The sequence below is a fragment of the Cydia fagiglandana genome, chromosome 24, assembly GCF_963556715.1.
Source record: "Cydia fagiglandana chromosome 24, ilCydFagi1.1, whole genome shotgun sequence".
NCBI lineage: Eukaryota > Metazoa > Arthropoda > Insecta > Lepidoptera > Tortricidae > Cydia > Cydia fagiglandana.
Genome location: NC_085955.1, coordinates 934906 through 955468, shown reverse-complemented (window position 1 = coordinate 955468; position 20563 = coordinate 934906). Strand labels below are relative to the sequence as shown.

At 38.0% G+C, this 20563-nt stretch overlaps 1 protein-coding gene and 1 long non-coding RNA gene across 2 annotated transcripts in view; one reads left to right on the top strand and one right to left on the bottom strand.

Annotated features, from left to right (window-relative positions):
* Positions 1-19874, top strand: part of LOC134676248 (DNA-dependent protein kinase catalytic subunit-like) — a 92619-nt gene extending 72745 nt beyond the window's left edge. Inside the window, exons 12-17 of the mRNA XM_063534597.1 lie at positions 5456-5564; positions 6395-6498; positions 7775-7915; positions 8884-8996; positions 9773-9934; positions 19774-19874. Of these exons, the coding sequence (XP_063390667.1) occupies positions 5456-5564; positions 6395-6498; positions 7775-7915; positions 8884-8996; positions 9773-9934; positions 19774-19851 (707 nt within the window). The 3' untranslated portion in view covers positions 19852-19874. The remainder of the gene's footprint in view (positions 1-5455; positions 5565-6394; positions 6499-7774; positions 7916-8883; positions 8997-9772; positions 9935-19773) is intronic.
* Positions 16844-19472, bottom strand: LOC134676339 (uncharacterized). Its single transcript, XR_010099914.1, has 2 exons — positions 19221-19472; positions 16844-18601 (listed from the first exon to the last, which is right to left on the bottom strand). It is a non-coding gene; the product is annotated as an uncharacterized LOC134676339 (long non-coding RNA).
* Positions 19875-20563: the final 689 nt, after the last annotated feature.

Here is a 20563-nt window from a genome sequence, read left to right as displayed (position 1 = left end):
CAATGACAGCCTAATTTCAGCCCACAGTGCCCACAGTGTGGCGTCAGTCCTCACAAATTGGTATTCAACCGTCCGCACCTCATTTTATCGGTAATATCGGTCAATATCGGCGGTTGAATTCGGCGAACCAAGTTGGTGTTTGCATCCGCACCTCCTGATTCGATTGGGCAATTTAATCAGATTGGCGAAAAATTTACTAGTCAGGATCTGGTCAGGATACGCCTTTAGCCCCCATTCCCACGGGCGCTTTTACAACGCGCGTTAAAAAGACACCAATAGATACATGTGTATTTATTCACACGACAGCGGTGGCGCTAAATAAATGACCGTAGTTATGCAGAAAACGACCAACTCAATTTTTTTATCAATGCAGAAAGAGACCAAAGCTACTGAGTTAGGGTGTAAGTCACTTTGACAAATATAAAAAGTTGGTCGCTTTCTACAGAACTACGGTCTTTTATCACGCGTTGTTAGATTTTCGACTTACCTAAGCCTTGGTCATTAAATCGAATTTAGAGTGCGGACAGATTCAAGCGCTTTTTAACGCGCGTTGAAAAAGCTCTCGTGCGAATGGGGGCTTAGAGTCCGTCGTTGCGACCGGCTGTAACGACCGATTTGTAAAAATGCATCGTTAAGTCCGCTCCACACTCGTGCGCGAATCGCGGCGCGAAGCCGAGTCTGGAGTCGATTTCGCATATCAGCAAACTAGACTCCACACTCGCGTTCGCGGCTTCGCCCGCGATTCACGCGCATAGTCTGGAGGGCGCTTTACATTAGGTCCGTGTTCTATGTATAAGCCCCTTTAGCAATCACCGCTACCTGATTGGCTACTAGGCTAATCAAATTCAAATTTTTCAGTTATGACATTTATAATGGGACCAACTTCGTAATCACTTAAGCTTTTTTGGCCGTTTCATACATTTTGATCGAGTGGATGTCGACGTTTTCTATGGGAAGGCCAATATTTTTTTTGGGATTTCGGGGTTGGTCCGATAGAAAAAGTTGTTCAGTATGACCCAGTATGACGGGCGTAAGCCATAATGCTATGTTGGGGGCTGCAATAGTGTCCTGGCTGCTCCTTCGTCGGATGCTATTGCAGCTTGTACGAAAGGCTTTAGTATATAGAATAAGTTAGTTGTAAGAATGTATAAATTTGTAGTTTTTTATGGAGCGACATGTTCACCTCAGTGACAAGCTCTAAAAATAAATAGAAAAAAAAAGTATGACGGGCGGCTATACTAATCTGTAGACACATATTATTAATCTGTGAGCTAGTTCAGCTAATATTTCACGTGCATCTGTTATTTGTGCACGCTTTTTGGAAATAATTATATCTCTGGCGTCAACAATCGGAATCTTTTTTTTGAGTTGAGGGATTGCGATGTTGAGGCTTGATTTTTGATCTGAAAGAAATTCAATCAAGATTAATTTTATCATGAGCAATCCAAGCTATAGTCCGTTTTTTTAGCATTAGAAAGAACTTCGCAGAAGTAAGCTTCTGGTTCCAAATCCGGCACTTTCAGCGGTAATAATTTGAAGTAAATTATATGTATTGACCATGCTACATTAGATAATTCAATAATTATTAACAATTAAAGAGCCCGATAAAGACTGCACGCTTGCTTCTGTGGAGTTCTTTCTAATGCTAAAAAAAACGAACTATATTCAATAGCAATACACAACAGTATAAGCAAGTTACCTTTTATTTTAATTCCGTCGTATTTGTATGATATCCTTTAAACTCTTGTCAATTAAAGGCATATCCAGATTAGTCAATTTTTCGCCAATCTGATTCAATTGCCCGATCGAATCAGGAGGTGCGGACGCAAATACCAATTTGGCTCACCGAATTCAACCACCGATAATGACCGATAATGACCGATATTACCGATAAAATGAGGTGCGGACGCAAGAATACCAATTTGTGAGGTTAGTATTTTCGTTCTGGGGCATTTATTCAATTTCATCATCATCATCGTCATCTCAGCCATAAGACGTCCACTGCTGAACATAGGCCTCCCCCTTTTTTGGGGGGTGAATGCCATAATCGCCACGCTTGGCAGGCGGGTTGGCGATCGCAGTCGAGTACACCGAATTTGAGGGACGCTGCTGCCTGTCCACCGGTGGTCTTGGACGTGGTTTAAGGACATACCCGTTTATTCAATTAAGAGGGCTCTAATATCACCATAAATCTAAAATTGGAGATTGACGCCAATTTCATTACTGATCAAATCGACCGATTCGATCAGTCCCGAAGGAATAAGGAAGTCTTCGTTAAATAATACAAAAAGAGAGTGTGTAACTCAGAAACTTAGGTCAGATCCAACGGTCTACTTCTGTTAAAAACTATTAATAAGAATTCTCTGTAAAGGCTTCGTCACACAGGCGCGTTTTCCGGGCGGCGCGTGAGCGGGACGCGCCGCGTAACTAAAGCCCCTCATTCACACTCCTACCTTGTCGTCCGCCTCGCAGGACTACGGTGTAAGATATAGCTCACACACCATCCTACTTTGTAGTCCGCCTCACAGGACTACGGAGCAAGAAATAGCTTACACACGGTACTAAGGGCCTACCGCGAACCACGTTGGACGTGCTAGGCAGCACCCCTGCCCTGTCACACTTACGTACGAATTTACACGCGCGACGGAGGGGCAACACGTCGAACGTGGTTCGCGGTAGGCCCTCTGTTTTGCCGTCCATCACCAGTACTATGGCATCCTACTTGAGTTTGTAGGACGGCTCGTAGTCCGCAACCCCCATACACGATCCTACCCAACGAGGCGGATTACGAGGCGAACTACAAGGTAGAGTGTGAATGGGGGGCTTAACAGACTATCGCACCGCACCGTGACCTTGGAGTGTCGCACCCATAAGTGAGAGCGAGAAACGTATATCTCTTTTCTTTGTTAGTAGAAAAAGGCGGCAAATTGGAAAAATGTAGGCGCGAAGGGATATCGTCCCATAGAAAATTTTAATTTCACGCCTTTTTTTACTGACAAGATTTGCTTGACCACCTATAGCTACTTTACATATAAAACGCTCACGCCCCGCTCGCGCGCCACCCGTAAAACGCGCCTGTGTGACGAAGACTTAATTATAGTTCGTCAAACATATGTATCTCTGGTCAAACCAATTTGACAGTCAGTAAGCCCCCATTCGCACGACAGCTTTTTCAACGCGCGTTAAAAAAGCGCTTGAATCTGGTCGCACTCTAAATTCGACTTAACGACCAAAGCTTAAAGTCTAAAATCCAACAACACTGAATAAAAGCGTCACCGTTGTCGTGTGAATACATAAATGGTTATCCATTTGTGTCATTCAAACGCTTTTTTTAACGCGCGTTGAAAAAGCTGTCGTGCGAACGGGGCCTAAGAACCAGGAAAACTATACTCATTTAAAGTAGCTAACACACTATCGCACCGCACCGCGACCCTGGTGCGTCGCACTCATGAATGAGAGCGAGAAACAGATATCTTTTTCTCGCCCTCACTTACCGGTGCGAAGGGTCGCGGTGCGTGCAAATTGCAGGCACCTTTCTCTGTCATTCTATTCTAATTATAGCTGGTTTTGCAAATCTTATCAATAAAAAAAGGCGCGAAATTCAAATTTTCTATGGGAAGAGATCCCTACGCGCCTAAATTTTTCAAATTTGCCGCCTTTTTCTACTGACCAGATCTGCTTGACCAAGTATACATTTCATGGATCGAACAATTGTTTCCGTCTGGAAAGCCCCCTCCACACTCGTGCGCGAATTGCGGCGCGAAGCCACGAACGCAAGTGTGGCGTCGATGTTCGCAGACAGCGAAATCGACTCCACACTCGCGTTCGCGGCTTCGCCCGCGATTCACGCGCATAGTCTGGAGCGGGCTGAAGAAAAATATATCTCTTTCTCGCTCTTACTTATGGGCGCGACGCACCAAGATCGCGGTGCGGTGCGATAATATGTTAGCTACTTAACCTTACCATTATCTGCTTATTTTTTGCGCATGGCAACATTACTGAATCGTAAACTTAAAAATCGTCGCCCCATCCCTAGAATATCACTCTATGTGTCAAATATTTATAGTCTGTGGTGTGGAGCGAAAAGTGGACGCCAATTATTGGGCTGTACATTCTTGGGTTGAGCAATCCCGGGTCGAACATTATCGGTACGGGCCAATAATATGCGACCAATATTCGGCGTCCACTAAATGGATTCGTATTATTGGGTCGTGTATTATTGGGTTGAGCGTTATCAGGGTGTACAAGCTCGGTCCGTGCCAATAATACGAAGCCACTCTTTGAACAGGGCAGTAGTGTACAACCCAATAATACGCATCCAAAAAAGTGGACGCCTATTATTGGGCTGTACATTATTTGGTCGTGTATTAACCGGACTCGTCAATGAGGGCGACAGAAGCGGCGCGCGCGCGGGGGCGCGACTATGCGTTCAGAAATCTGATACAAAATTTTGAATTCTCGTTGAGAAATTTTAAAATTTTAGGTACTCTGAATACTTAACATGGCCAGAGGCTGAATGATATTACGCCTACTACAAGTAAATAATTATCATGAAGAAGTTTGTGCAGCGTAATAATAATTTAGTTATAACATTATATGTTATTGGTCACCGCGATACAGGCGTGCCTAGTGCGGTTACCAATGTTTATCAACTTTGTAATTACTTTTTGCTGAATAAATATTTTTTTCATTTTTTTCATTTTTTTTTTCAATTTGGTTATCCAACAAATGTTGTAACTACCAGAAAATGTACAAATGATTTGTTTATTTTTATTTAAGTACCTAAAGGTACAGAGTATAATTGTAGATTGTGTCACAAGAGAGCAAAATGGCATATTATACGACTAGGGCGTACATTGAATCCTGAACGAAGTATTCAAAAGTAGAACCCTGAGCTGTGGGATTCAAGTGTTACGCCCGAGCTGGAAATAATTTTGCTACCATGTGACACCTACTACACGTCACCTATGAAGTTATTATGATGTCAAAATATCATTTATGCTAAAAAAATAATGTGCAAAAACAATTAAAAATGACTTGATTTGTTCCGAAGAAGTTGGGTAGTTCTAACGTTAAATGTGCGTCCATAGTGCCAGGCGTGGCTCACTCCGCGATTTCGTCGCTTTGCAACAGATAATTTACTCCATGTTCGAGTCGAAAGTGTCTTTGTGTGACGGCCGTGTCTTTGAACGGACCAATCACTGCACGGGACTTCGCTCACCTCGTCCCGCGCACCCCCGCATTTTTGGCATCATCGGTTTCATGAAATAATTGCTCTAAACTCGGTCTAGAGGTTTCCTAGTCTATGGCAACAGATAGCTAGAAGTACATCCGTCCCACACCAATTTTGGTGGCTAGCCATAAGCCGCGCGTGGCGCTGTCGCCACCTAGCGGCCGTATCCGTCCTGAGTCTGTGAGTTTTCTGTACCTAGTACTATTATTTATTCTGTGACAGTGCTACACGGCGTGAGTCGCCCGGCCGACGGTCTCCTGGCGGAGTCGCCGGCAGCCAGCTTACAAGTGCACGAACAACTCTGCGCGAAGGTTCCTGCATCTGCTCTAAGGTAAATAGTCCGACCATACATTTTGTGACTTGAAAGGCGCGGCAAATAAAAAAAAACCGGACTAATGCGATGGATCCTCGCCCTAAAGTTGGCCATAGGCCTAGGGTATGCCAGCGCAGTTTTGCCAACAGCACATTGTCAAGTAGCAGTACTGATAATTCCGCTACTCGACGCTAGATGTCGACTATGAAAATTCTAATATATTTGGTAACAAAATTGTTGTATGGAGTGAGCACTCTTGTCTTACTATATTTCTGTCTAAGCTAACTAAGAAAACGTATTTTCTTAACTAAACCGAAAATTTCACGCAATTTTTTTTAATGGGTAAATTGGGTAATCGTGTTTTTTACACGCAGAAGCTTTTCAAATTTACCAAATTATATATATATTTTTTTATTTTATAACAAAAACAAGACAAAATAACATTTTCACCTCAGCAGCTCGAACAAGGATACTTTGCTTCTTAAAAACAGTGAGCAAAATGCGATTTTGCTCACTGAGTGAGACAAAATGTCATTCAAGTGATCTTTATAGTCAAATGTCATTTCAACATGCGGGGTCTAATACAAGTTCGATATACTTGGGTTCTATTATCTCTGTCCCTCTAGGTATGTTCTCACTGCTTAGGGTGAAAAATTTTGTGTACTACACGAGATCAAAGTTATTTACATCTCGTGCGCTTTTGAATCCCTTACTACTCTCAAGATTCTAAATTAGATTCACGAGCGTAGCGAGTACTATAGAATCTTTCGCTTGCACGGGACTCTAAATAAGCACTCGAAGAAATATCAAACTTTGATCTCTTGTTGTACAAATAACTATTGTTTTAGATCTGCTATGGAACAGAGCAGCTCATGTGTTCAAGACTTCATCTGGAAGAAACGTAATTTCACGGACTCTCTCGCGGACATGACACTTCTCACTTGGCTGTTGGGTGAGTATATTCAAAACTCTAATGTTGACAATAGATGTTGCAACGGAAGCGCTAGTGGCCTAGCGGTAAGAGCGTGCGACTTGCAATCCGGAGGTCGCGGGTTCAAACCCCGGGCACCAATGAGTTTTTCGGAACTTATGTACGAAATATCATTTGATATTTACTAGTCGATTTTCGGTGAAGGAAAACATCGTGAGGAAACCGGACTAATCCCAATAAGGCCTAGTTTCCCCTCTGGGTTGGAAGGTCAGATGGCAGTCGCCTTCGTAAAAACTAGCGCCAACGTCAAATCATGGGATTAGTTGTCAAGCGGACCCCAGGCTTCTTTGTGAGCCGTGGCAAAATGCCGGGATAACGCGAGGAAGAAGAAGAAGTAGATGTTGCAACGACCAAAAACTCTAATGCTCAACAATTTTCAGCTAATATTATAACCGGATTAACCAGAACTCTATTTTCAACTCCTGCCAAGGGTGGCTCACTCCGCGATTTCGTCGATTTGCTACAGGTAGCTAAAAGTACATCCGTTCCACACCAATTTTGGTGGCTAGTAATAAGCCGCGCGTGGCGCTGTCGCCACCTAGCGGCCATATCTGTCCTGATCGTAACAGACGCGTTTTGTTAGAGAGTGATGAGACTGATGAGTCTTCTGTACCTAGTACTATTATTTATTCTGTGTTCCTGCTTTTAATATTAGTTCTAAATTGTTGTTCAATACAATTTTCGTGAGTCGCGACACTAGAGAATTCTAGTATCAAGTAGCGGTACTGATAATTCCGCTACTCGGTGCTAGATGTCGACTGCGAAAATAATAGTCTTTTTGGTACCAAGGCTGATGTATGAACTGAGCACTCTAATCTTACTATACAGTGTGTTTACTGTAACAGGAGCAATAAATTAAACTGTAGGCTGTACTCCTCAAACTGACCAACATTTGTTCAGCAACTTTTGAAAATAACTCATGTTTTGATTTTTATTACACTTTAAAGTTTATTCTAAGAGGCAAGGTATTGGAAATTTTGTTATTTATTGATTTATTTTTATTTGAAAAATGTTTACATGACCTTACAGACTTATGTCGAAAGCGTGACATGTAACGTCAAACACACTGATGTCAGCGTACATTGAAGGCAATATTTATTTTGTATGAAAAAGAGGAAGTCTAAAGGATTCATAAGTTGCTGAACAAATGTTTGTCAGTTTGAGGACTACAGCCTTTAGTTTAATTTATTGCTCCTGTTACAAGAAGCACCCTGTATATCTCTATGCTCGTGCGCAGGTTTGGGCGACCGTCACCTGCAGAACATGATGTGTTCCCGCGCCGGCGCGGTGCGGGCTGTAGACTTCGGTGACGTGTGGCGCCGCGCCGAGCTTCCAGCCAGGCTTACAAGGAACCTGCTTGCAGTTTCAGATGTTCAAGGTTTCTTTTACATGATTTGATAATGTCTTGTTAGAGCCGTATTTTTGAAGTGAAAACTTCTTTAGCGGCGCTGTGCGCTTTTTGTGATGGGGAAAAAATGTTAAACTCGCGACAGGTCACGTGACTAGGGAATGCAAATCGGTTATTTTTTGTATGGAAATAATCGGTTTTTAACCGAAACCGCGGTTATTTCCGTACAAAAAATAACCGATTTGCACTCCTTACACGTGACCGTAAGATTCGTAAGACGGACACGTGATCTGATCGAAAAACTGTTACAATGTCATTGAGTTTTCACTTCTGCCGGCACTCCCGGAGTTCAACCTGTTGTTTTTTTACATAATCGAATTTAAACTGTTGTGAGACATCCTAACGTTCAATAACGAGTTGCGCGAGTGATTAAAAACAAGTGAGAGTCTAAACCGTAAAATTATTTAATGTTTTTTTACATCATTTTATAATGTCTTCTTAGAGTTGTATTTTGAGAGAAAAAATAAGGTTTTTACTAAAAATTTAAAACATCACAGGCTGAAAAGAGGAAGTTCTAGAATAGCGAAAATTTCTACATCACGCAAAACGCCTAGACGAATTTCAATGTAATTAGCCACACAGATGTTTTATAACTATAACTATAATTAACATTTTCTTTCGAAATACTAGGGTTCCTATGATATCTAAAGACTCCTCTACACGATGGGCCACCGCCGGCCACTCCAAGGGACGCAGCCATGCGGTAGAATGAGATAGCAATATCACTTGCTCCCTCTAACGCATAAATGCCTCCCTTGGAGTGGCCGGCGTTGGCCCATCGTGTAGAGGAGCCATAATATTGCGGAACCTACAGTTCAGTGCATAGTTACTCAGATTTAAGTTTAGAGGAAAAAAGTTAAATACCACTACTTTTGAGGTTATAAAATTCCTAATCTGAGAAAAAACGGATTAGAATATTACTGATTGATTTCTTGCAGTGCTGGAAGCCCGTTTGCAGTCATCACTGTCAGCCATGCGGGGCTTCGCCCTCCTGCTCGAGGCCGCCATCCGCGTCGCTTTCCACTGGATGGAGCCCGAGATAGAAGACCAGGTAACATTAGAATATATAAATAAATAAATAAAAATATTAGGGGACATCTTACACAGATCAACCTATAGTTCGTTTCCTAAAAAAAACGAACTATACCCGAAAATGTACAAATTGCTTGTTTACTTTTATTTAAATACCTTAAGGGGCTACCCGAGGTTTTCATCGATTTTTGACAAGTTTTGAATCGTATTTCCTTTTTTTGCACTACATATAGAATTATAAAACAAACGGCTATCGGTTCTTCAATCTTTTATCCATCGGATACCGGAACCGGAACCGGGTCCGGTGGACCGGGTTTTGTCCACCGGATTTTGAAAAAAATGAATACTTATTTTTTTATGAATTTTTTAAACATTGTCAAAAAAAACACTTTTTTCGTATCTAGTTTGCAGTAAAGGATCTTACATGTACGAAATCTACATATTTGGGTTCGTCTTTGAATCGTCGAAAATCGTGTCCAAGGTTTTAATTTTAAACTAATTAACACAAAAGTTATGGCCAGAAAACCAGTTTTTTAGCCTAAAATTGTTCAACTTTGATGCCAAATATCTCGAAGACAATGAACTTTAAAGTAAATATGGGATACTATATTGCTTAAAGCCGTCGCTGTTAATATGATAAGCTACAAGAAACATAAGAAAACTAAGGGATTCAGATCGAAGGTCATTGGCGTGGGGGAGCCCCTTAAGATACAGACTATAATGACTGACATGGCGAGCTATGCTGGCGCCATCTGTAAATTACTTCGACCGGCCAACACTCGTGCACGTTTTCAGATGCGGCACGTTCGCGGCATCCTCCGCGGCGAGGCGACATCTTACGACGTGTGTCGTGACGTCACAAGCCGCTCCCAACACAAATACAAAGAGAAATATATACAGCTCTTGGATCGCACGCTCGGAGACTCGCACAGGGACATATATACTGTCGAAGAACAAGTAAGATTATATTGTATACCGAAAAACGTAATTGAAGACCAAAAAAACTACGACAATGTTGCCACTGCAATAAATTAATTGTTAGATAGTAAATTCCTTTTTTATAAATAAACACACTGATATAAATTATTAATTGGTAATTTTACTCCTACGATTTAAGAAAGTACTTTTATTTACTTATTTTTACATAAATACAAGACGAGCTAATAAAAACTTAAATATCCGTGACTTTTGGTTGCAAAGCTGGTATTGTGCTGGTATCACTTCAGGTATTCATAACATTTGGTGCATTCATTTACAAATAATTACGAACAAACTCTGATGTGTTTTATCTTACATACATATTTTAGCAAAATCAACGAGATCGCAGAATAATAGTGTGTATTTAATGGATCATGACTCTCACGAGGAGACTGGTTAATTCCACAGTAAGAAGTAACGCGAGACATCGTACGTAACGATACAGATTTAAGTGTTAGAGACGATAATAAGCGTTTTACTTCTTGTACCTATTGTCACTATTAAAATGACTCTTCCTCTATATAGTCGAGTAGGTATCCTATTCTGTGATTGAAGAACCTTATAGTATTTACTATTTATACTTAGCTCGTTAGAATTGTATCAATCAATGTTAGTTAATTGTTGGAAATAAAGTGCAGTCGGCGACAAAAGTTGTATAGTTTTGACAAAAACTTTTTTTATCAATGCCAATATAAATAAGGATATTAGAAAAAGGTTGGCGAAACCTGGAATGTTTACTTGATAGTGACATAAGTGACATTGACAGTTTTGACAGTGACATATCTGTAGTAGCTTTTTTGGTCTTCAATTACGTTTTTCGGTATATAGTGCCATGCCTTATGGGAAACGGTCGCAGAGATAGTTCAGAGCCGGAAACCGCTACCAACTTTTAGTATGTTGTTAGGCATGGCATTGGGTCTCCAAAACTGCCGAGAGACGGCGGCGCCGGCCACCTACTTCAGCGGAATGACGTCATCAAAATGACTCCCGCTTCGTTGCGAATATTGCATACTGCACCCAAATTATGCATAGCACATACACGTGTGGGGTATTAGATGAAAGCCAATTAAATAAACTATATTTTATTCATACAAAGTGTATCAAAATATGCAACAGTTTAAGAGAAATTTACAAAATAATAAAAATTACGTAAAAAAATATTCGATTATTTGGGTTTTACAACCAAACCAAAAGTCGGACGATAAAGCAATGTACTACAACATTAAAGATGACGTCTCAAGCCATACACTGATATCAATAAAATCAAAATTGGACCAAATATGTGGAAATTATGCATCAAAATGTAGATATTCGCCCATACAAATGCATAAAAGTTAAAAAAATCAAAATTGGTCATTTTCAGGATAATCCACATAAGCTTCTAGTATGTTATTAGCAATATGACCTGGAGTCTAAAACTGCCGGGAGACCATCGCTGTTGTTCCTCAGTTACAAATAATGACGTCATATAAATAATCACTGCCGAATTTCGTAAAATGTAAATTATAGCTATACCACGAGTCTCACATACACGTGAGTTACATGTAACGAAAGGTTATTAAATGTATTATGATTCACCTAAACATTGTTTGTAAAAAAAATGTACGGTTTCAGAGCTAGAAACAACGAAATACCACTTTTTATGGAAAAAGTAGATATGTATCAATTTTATAGCTAAACTAAAACCGTCAAAAAAATTTTGCGTATAACATTTAAAAAACTTGTTATTCAACTATATATCACAATTTAAATTTTACATTTCCGACAAAAACTGTGGAAGTTGTGGAAAAAAAACTAAAGCGCCCCAACAATTCTACCTTAATACGCTCATATTATGCAAAGAATAGTTCTATTTATCGAGTATTAAATGAATGAACATTACATAAAATACATGAAAACGACATTTTCGAATGGAACCATAATAAAAAAAATAATAATTTACTTGATAAGTAAGCAAAATATTGTTTCTTTAAGTACCTAATCTCCTCCTTTCAAAGTCGGTTAAAATGTAGCTTTTGTGACCTGGGCTACAAAGACAAATAAATTGACACCTCATTTATCAAAATCAGTTCAGTAGTTTCATGCAAACGGTACCTACACATGCACGCATAGATAGCAAATTCTGCCGTAGTCGGACAAAAAATAAAAATTCAATAATTAGACCTTTACTATTATGGCCTGGCGTGGCTTGGCATCTAACGTTGAAACTCTCAGGCCGTAGATGTTAGCAGGCCTAGCGGGCGTCGCCTCGATGAGTTAGCAAGATGCCTTATGGAGGCTTCGAATGATCAGAGGGAGGATCAGAGGGAAAATTCTGCCAGCCTTCTCAGCTCAGCCTTGAAACCCTTGCACCACTCAAGATTCCACTTTTATAAGAAGATCCTCTTTGCTTTGGGTCACTGAGCCAGTGATGTATGTATGTACAAGGCTAATCGAGGCTTAAATATATAATTATGTATAAGTGAACTGATAGGGCATTTACCTCGATAAGGCATTTTGTATTAGGCATGTACCTACTTACTGGCATGTAACTTTACATTTCTCTAATAATGTAGCGTTAGGCCATGACAATAAGAGTCTATTTCATATTAATATTTACCGCAACTACAACAGGAACTGCTATCTACGTATGTAATTATGTATTTTTTACATGAAACAACTGAACTGATTTTGATAAATGAGGTGTCAATTTATTTGTCTTTGTAGCCCAGGTCACAAAAGCCACATTTTAACCGACTTTGAAAGGAGGAGATTAGGTACTTAAAGAAACAGTATTTTGCTTACTTATCAACTAAATTATTATTTTTTTAATTAAGGTTCCATTTTAAAATGTCGTTTTCATGTATTTTATGTAATGTTCATTCATTTAATACTCGATAAATAGAACTATTCTTTGCATAATATGAGCGCATTAAGGTAGAATTGTTGGGGCGCTTTAGTTTTTTTTCCACAACTTCCACAGTTTTTGTCGGAAATGTAAAATTTAAATTGTGATATATAGTTGAATAACAAGTTTTTCAAATGTTATACGCAAAATTTTTTTGACGGTTTTAGTTTAGCTATAAAATTGATACATATCTACTTTTTCCATAAAAAGTGGTATTTCGTTGTTTCTAGCTCTGAAACCGTACATTTTTTTTACAAACAATGTTTAGGTGAATCATAATACATTTAATAAACTTTCGTTACATGTAACTCACGTGTATGTGAGACTCGTGGTATAGCTATAATTTACATTTTACGAAATTCGGCAGTGATTATTTATATGACGTCATTATTTGTAACTGAGGAACAACAGAGATGGTCTCCCGGCAGTTTTAGACTCCAGGTCATATTGCTAATAACATACTAGAAGCTTATGCGGATTATCCTGAAAATGACCAATTTTGATTTTGTTAACTTTTATGCCTTTGTATGGGCGAATATCTACATTTTAATGCATAATTTCCACATATTTGGTCCAATTTTGATTTTATTGATATCAGTGTATGGCTTGAGACGTCATCTTTAATGTTGTAGTACATTGCTTTATCGTCCGACTTTTGGTTTGGTTGTAAAACCCAAATAATCGAATATTTTTTTACGTGATTTTTATTATTTTGTAAATTTCTCTTAAACTGTTGCATTTTTTGATACACTTTGTATGAATAAAATATAGTTTATTTAATTGGCTTTCATTTAATACCCCACACGTGTATGTGCTATGCATAATTTGGGTGCAGTATGCAATATTCGCAACGAAGCGGGAGTCATTTTGATGACGTCATTCCGCTGAAGTAGATGGCCGGCGCCGCCGTCTCCCGGCAGTTTTGGAGACCCAATGCCATGCCCAACAACATACTAAAAGTTGGTAGCAGTTTCCGGCTCTGAACTATATTCCCATAAGGCATATGACTAATAGATTAATTATTTATAATACAATGATGAATTAAATTCAAAGAAAGATCTACCTCCTGTCTCCATCATCAGATCAGCTCGACGGTTCTATAATAGTCAGAGCCGTCGTCAGAGTCAAGAATTTCGCGCTTTTTTCTACCAACTCGCGCATTTTTGCTTGACCAACTATATGTCAGTTTATTGGAAATTAAACGAACTTACCTGTAAGTGAAGTTCTATTTCAATTATATTAGCTGCACAAACTTCGAAATGATAATTATTTACTTGTAGTAGGCGTAATATCATTCAGCCTCTGGCCATGTTAAGTATTCAGAGTACCTAAAATTTTAAAATTTCTCAACGAGAATTCAAAATTTTGTATCAGATTTCTGAACGCATAGTCGCGCCCCCGCGCGCGCGCCGCTTCTGTCGCCCTCATTTAGTTTAGAGTAACAAGCCAAGACATAATACTTTCACTGCCAGTGACCCGCTACCTAGGCAGGTTCTCTAGTCTTAGGCGCTTGTCGCTACAAAGCGGAAAACGCATATTATCAGCTTCGCTCGTAGCTCGCGCTGGCAGTGAATATGCCAACTGATATGACAGCTTGGCCCGCAACTCAGCAAAGCCAATATTATCTTAAACTTTGACAGGGATTTTTCACTATTAAAATCCCTGGTTGTCTCAGGACAACGCGGGTACTGGGCGGGAGGGATTATCATTTCGAAGTTTGTGCAGCTAATATAATTGAAATAGAACTTCACTTACAGGTAAGTTCGTTTAATTTCCAATTATTATTACGCTGCACAAACTTCTTCATGATAATTATTTACTTGTAGATGTTTAGAGATAAGTATTCAAAGTTTGTTTTGGCTTTGTATTACTTACAATAATGAAATCAATGATTTATGATTTCATTTTTAAAGTAGGTACCTTTTTAGTTATCATCAACTATTTTCAGTATATATGTATATTTAGTTAACAACATTATTTAGAGATCTAGTGATCATTATAGATATAGAGATCATTATTTCATCAAACTGCCTGTCATATGATAATTGAAACAAAATTAATTTGTTTCTTATTAATAGGTATTTCACCAATATATAATATATATTTCTTATTAATAGGTAGCACCAAGTACCACTTAAAACTCAATTATTATAGGACTATCAAAGAAATCAAATGTTAGCATGAGATGCAATTTTTAACGAATTCAACAACTATAAGCAACTCTTGATAGTGTGTTGCTGCTTACAACCTTTGGTAACACTTATTTTCTCATTAACTAGATAGTAAGGATATATCTTTATATAATTATTAGAATTAGATGGAACTATGATTATGAAATTGAGCAAAATTATTAGAAGTGTAATGTTTTTCTTCCATCAATATTAACTCCTAAACGATTTTGCTGCTTGTCAGCCTGAGCAGCCTTGTCAGGCTGCGCATAATGGGTTAAATGAGTGGTGGGATTAAAAAATATCAACACCACTATTTTTTAAGAGTAGGACTTAGTCCATCTACAAATCGTTTAGGAAGAGATTAATTCTTTGAAATAGACATAGAATTTTATTGCTTGAGATGTAGTAGGTACTTATAGAAATTAGGAGTTAACATGCAATTTTGCATGAGGTTTTTGAAGGCAATAATATATAATCACTAACAATTTTATAATCTACCATCACGAATATTATCATTCATTTATATATAGCTAACCAATGTTTAGCTTAAGCAACCTTACTCAATTTCAATTTAGTTTTATCTTGAAAAATTAATTTTGAAGGTAGCAAAGGTTACTGTAATTTATAAAGCCCATAAAGGTCTTTATCAAAAATCAGAATAAAGTTTCATATTTTATCAATTACAGGGTTTGCACGTTGCGTACAATCACAATGGCTAATAAAAGAAATAAAGTAATTTTTTACTTTTTCTGTCTGTACCTAATGAAATATTTTCATTAGTTGGTGACATTGTTGATAAGTAATTTAAGACTGATTAAGGTATCAGCTCACACTTTAATGTTGAGGTGGGTGTAATCTAAAAAACGTTCTTCCTAAAATGTTCAATTGTATCATTTGAGGAGAGCCTATTCCCCAATAAAAACCCAAGAACAGATTTACAGAAAATTACACTTCTATACCTAGCATAAGTAATGCTATTAAAACGGCAAGCACTTCTGGAACAGATACCATAAAATAATGTAATTATTTTCACAAAATATACACCAGTATTTCAAGTGTTTAGGCATCATGTTGCTTGACGGTGTTGGGCGCAAGGGATTACACCATACTGTTGGCCTCACCAATCAGAAGTTCCTCCTGTCTCCTCCTCCTCTTCCCTGCTCGTTCAGAGATGGCTGATGACACTTCCCGGATAACACTGGGATAACCATGTTGAAACTTGAAATCGGTTAATAGAATAAGTTTATTTAATTGAGAGCTGGGGCTCTACTCTTTACAATTATATGTAACATATACTCATAAATATTTTGTTAAACTGAGTAGTTTCAGTGACCGTGCCTTCTGGTTTTCCTATAACTTTAATACCTTAGATTTCATTTCAAATTAAAGAAAAGCATAGATAAAATAATTTTTATATGCATGAAAACGTGAAAGCATCTACTTATGTAGAAAAAACATCTGGGTTACTTCACCAGGATATATGTATAGCGTTCACATATTTCATCTGCACGGCTACCAATAACTCGATAGGTATATGAAGTTGCAAAATGTTGCAAGACATTTCAAATTTGTATTAAAACTTTGTATTAACTCTAAAATCCCCAGTTATCACTTAATAGCTTTATAGCACAAATATATCATTTAAGTAGAATATTGTAATGTCTTTTTTCGCACCACTGCAAAATGTTCCTAGACATAAAAATACAGGATTTAATTTCACCTATTCGGTTTATAAATAATTGCGATAGCTGTGTTGTCAAGCTGTGCTCTCAGAAGCATCTCACAATCTGTTAAACCGGAAAGAAAGTCTTTAAACATAAAAGACCACCATAAGCTGAACAAATTTAATGTAATATATATTCTTTTTGACTCCTTCCATAATCCAACAGCTAACTCATTCTAATCTGCCGCCCCAGCGTGTCAATAAACTATTACTGTAAGTAAGTAAATATCTGCAGAAAATATATTTATAAATCTTTATTTTAATGAGCCACCAAAAATGTCACACTAGGTTTCCTTAAAATATATTGAATTTAGTATACTTAAGTATGTATTTTTGTCTTTTCAGCTCTTTAACCCTTAAAGCGTTTGTGTAAACATACAGATAGCCAAACTTATCCTATAACTATACAAACAACCAATTTATATTAGTAATGTACCAATTTATAAAGGGCTTTATCTTTTGATTAACTTTGAATTTTTTCCTTAGTAGGTAAAGAAATAAATCTATATAGTAGCCAGCTTTCTGAGGTACTAAGAAGCTAGTTCCATTTGATTATAACTCCACATAGGTAATGGTACCAAGACTAAAATTAAGTGTGTCCTGTATAAGTACCTACATAGTATAACATTTGTTATAAGGAGTATCAACAATAGATATATCTATCATCTAAACAGTCTGTGTGTGTATGTGATCTTAAACACTTCATAAAAGGTCTGGCACATATATCTAGCTAGAGAGATATCTAGTTTAATAGTCTAGGTATGTTAAGACTAAAAACTGAAATCTCATCTTTCCACATGAAACAGATATGTTTTCTACATTCAAGAAATCAAGTAAAAACATCTTGGAGCTAGTGCTCATTTAACAATTTTGTGTTCTTAGTTTCTGGCAATTCTAATATCTTGTTAACTTAAAACCGCTCAGTTGCACTACCTAAATGTGCTTATATTAATATATGGATCTTGCCTATAGGTACCTATAAAGTGAACATGATTTTATAAGGTCATCATAGGCATATATTTGTACACACAGTATATACCTCAGTCACATATTTTTCTAGTATTCGACTATCAATTTCACAGAAGTGATCATATTTCGGAATACTTGTAGGTGTTGGCACAGATAAAAAAGGAACTTTGTATGAGATAGACCGGACAAAATCCTTATATGTGAAAAAAGGTAGGTTAGGTACATACAATTAAGTAAACCACAGCTTTTAAGAATTTGTTCTAAATGAACACAGGCTATTGTGATGTCGCTGTGTGCGACCACTGTGGCGACCACATTGTGACTGCAGAGAGGAAAGTCTTGCTCTGCTTCCTCTTCCTTGCTTTTGACCAGGGGTTTTTGTATATTGTTATGTTTAATAAATACTTTATTGTATGAAACAAATACAACAGCAAATCATACGTTAGAAAATATGATTGGTATTTGAGCCTTTGAAGTTTAAAGTGCCAGGCTTACGGGCTGGGCTGCCGGAGTTTTAAAGTTCTTCTGCTAGATTTTCTTAAAACATCACTTGTCAACAGCATGTTTAAAAGATTTAATAAACCTCTTATGCCATTTATTATGATTCGGTATTTAATTTCAAAAAATGGACAGAATCACTTAGAAGTGACAATACCTTCTTATAGGTGGTACAGTACACAATTTTTGAGAGCTAAATCATCACAGTCAGAGAACAGGAGACTTTATTTTGTACCATTTCAATACTTAGCCTCGTTCCCCACTGGCAAGAATCTCGCCAGCTGCAGGTTAAGTCTGTGGGTTCATCTTCGGAGGACCAATAATTTCTTACAGCGCAGAGTAGTTTTTTGTAATCTTGTCCGGGTCATACTTCTTTTATAATGTTCTTAGTTATTTATCTGTAATCAAACAACAACACTATCCTATAAGGATTTTTCCTATAATATCCAAAATTCTGGTGCGTCCCTCCGACAATGTCAAGGTTTGCTCGCTTAATTCTTCGCTTGCTGACATTAGAATAAGTAAGTACCTTCTTAATTTCACCTACTTGAAGATGAGTATATATCAAGAGACGGCCTAATCTGGCATACCACATGATTAACTCATTAGGTTAAAAGTGGTGTCTAGTCAAACACGCCACAAAACCCAGTAGGTAAGTTTATCTAGCAAGACTTGTAGGTGGCTTATAATGCACCCTATTATCAGGTAGGACATGAGCAATGTCTCAGTGCTGTTGGCAAGGAATATGTGACAATATCCCTTGGCTATTGGCAGTGAACGCACCTAGTGTAGTACGCCAAGGTTGCCAAGTGCGAATATCAAACAGAGATGTCTAGATTAACACTCCAAAATGATTAGCACAGCCATTTTATGCAATTAGAAACAGATACTGAATAGCGCTCCAGAATGCATATGCACAGCACAATACTATCAGCAACCAGAGTTGGCTAGTTATAACACTCCAACGCACAGCACTAACACCAGATAGAAATAGCATAAACAAATCATATTTTTTACCTGATAATAATTAATGTTCCTTTTCGGAATATTAAGTGTATTAAATAATTAACCGAATGCTGGCACTATTGGAGAGCGAGGCTTACATCTGGATACCGAGCGATATCTACTTCTCGACGCCGGTGGCGGAGATAGGGATCTAGATTATGCAGAATAGGTTCAAGATCATGATCCCATCGATCGGTATGTAACGCGTATGCTCTTGATCTTCTTATTTTATCTTCTTCTTTACATATTTCGTCCTAAAACCACTTTTATTTTAATAGGACGTAATGGCCGCGGCTGCATGAAAAACGACAATGAGGGCGACAGAAGCGGCGCGCGCGCGGGGGCGCGACTATGCGTTCAGAAATCTGATACAAAATTTTGAATTCTCGTTGAGAAATTTTAAAATTTTAGGTACTCTGAATACTTAACATGGCCAGAGGCTGAATGATATTACGCCTACTACAAGTAAATAATTATCATGAAGAAGTTTGTGCAGCGTAATAATAATTAAGATTATAACCTATAATTTCGTCATCAAATTGTTAATGGATCCTGTATGTTGCAGATATCCTGCTTGCTGCGGCACTGTACGTCTCCGGAGCTCCTGAGCGTCGTCCGCGCCGGCTGGGAGCCCTGGCTCTAATCTCTACAAGCGTGCGGCTACATAGAGTCGGCAAACTTTTGAGAAGACCCATAGACATAAGTTTTTGGCAAAGATTTCATTTTTGGTACAAGCTTTTATCGCTGACTGTACTTTACTTACGACAGACAACTAATACTCATCGAGACAATTCTAAAAACCCCTAACACAATTAGGTTGCGCTGTTTCATCACAGAGTTCCTATGGCCACCTCCGGTCTCTGTCATCAGATCAGCTCGATGACACCATAATATTGCATTGTCACCCGACTTACGTATGTATGCAAAATTTCAGCTCAATCGGAAACCGGGCAAATTTAACTTGCAAGATTTGATTACAGACAACGATCAGATGAAATTAAATAAAAGCTTGTAATTACTACATGTCTACCACTTATCTGATTTTCTAGTAGAAAGTAGCTGAGTTTTGAGAGTAATACTATTTAATCAAGTCAAGACAATAATAAAAACAATTATAGCAGTAATAAAGCGTATATAATTGTTATTTTTACAATTATTTAATATAAAATTTAAATAAGAACACTTAACCATATAACTAGGTACTTCTGAAAACTCGTCTTTAAAAATCAGTCTATTTTATTTGTTTTCACAAGTTTTTTGAAAAATTATATTAAACAATTTGAATATGTTCATAAGTCTTATTAATACTAATCCTAATGTGCAACTGAGTGCCCATTTTGATCCTTTCACTTAAA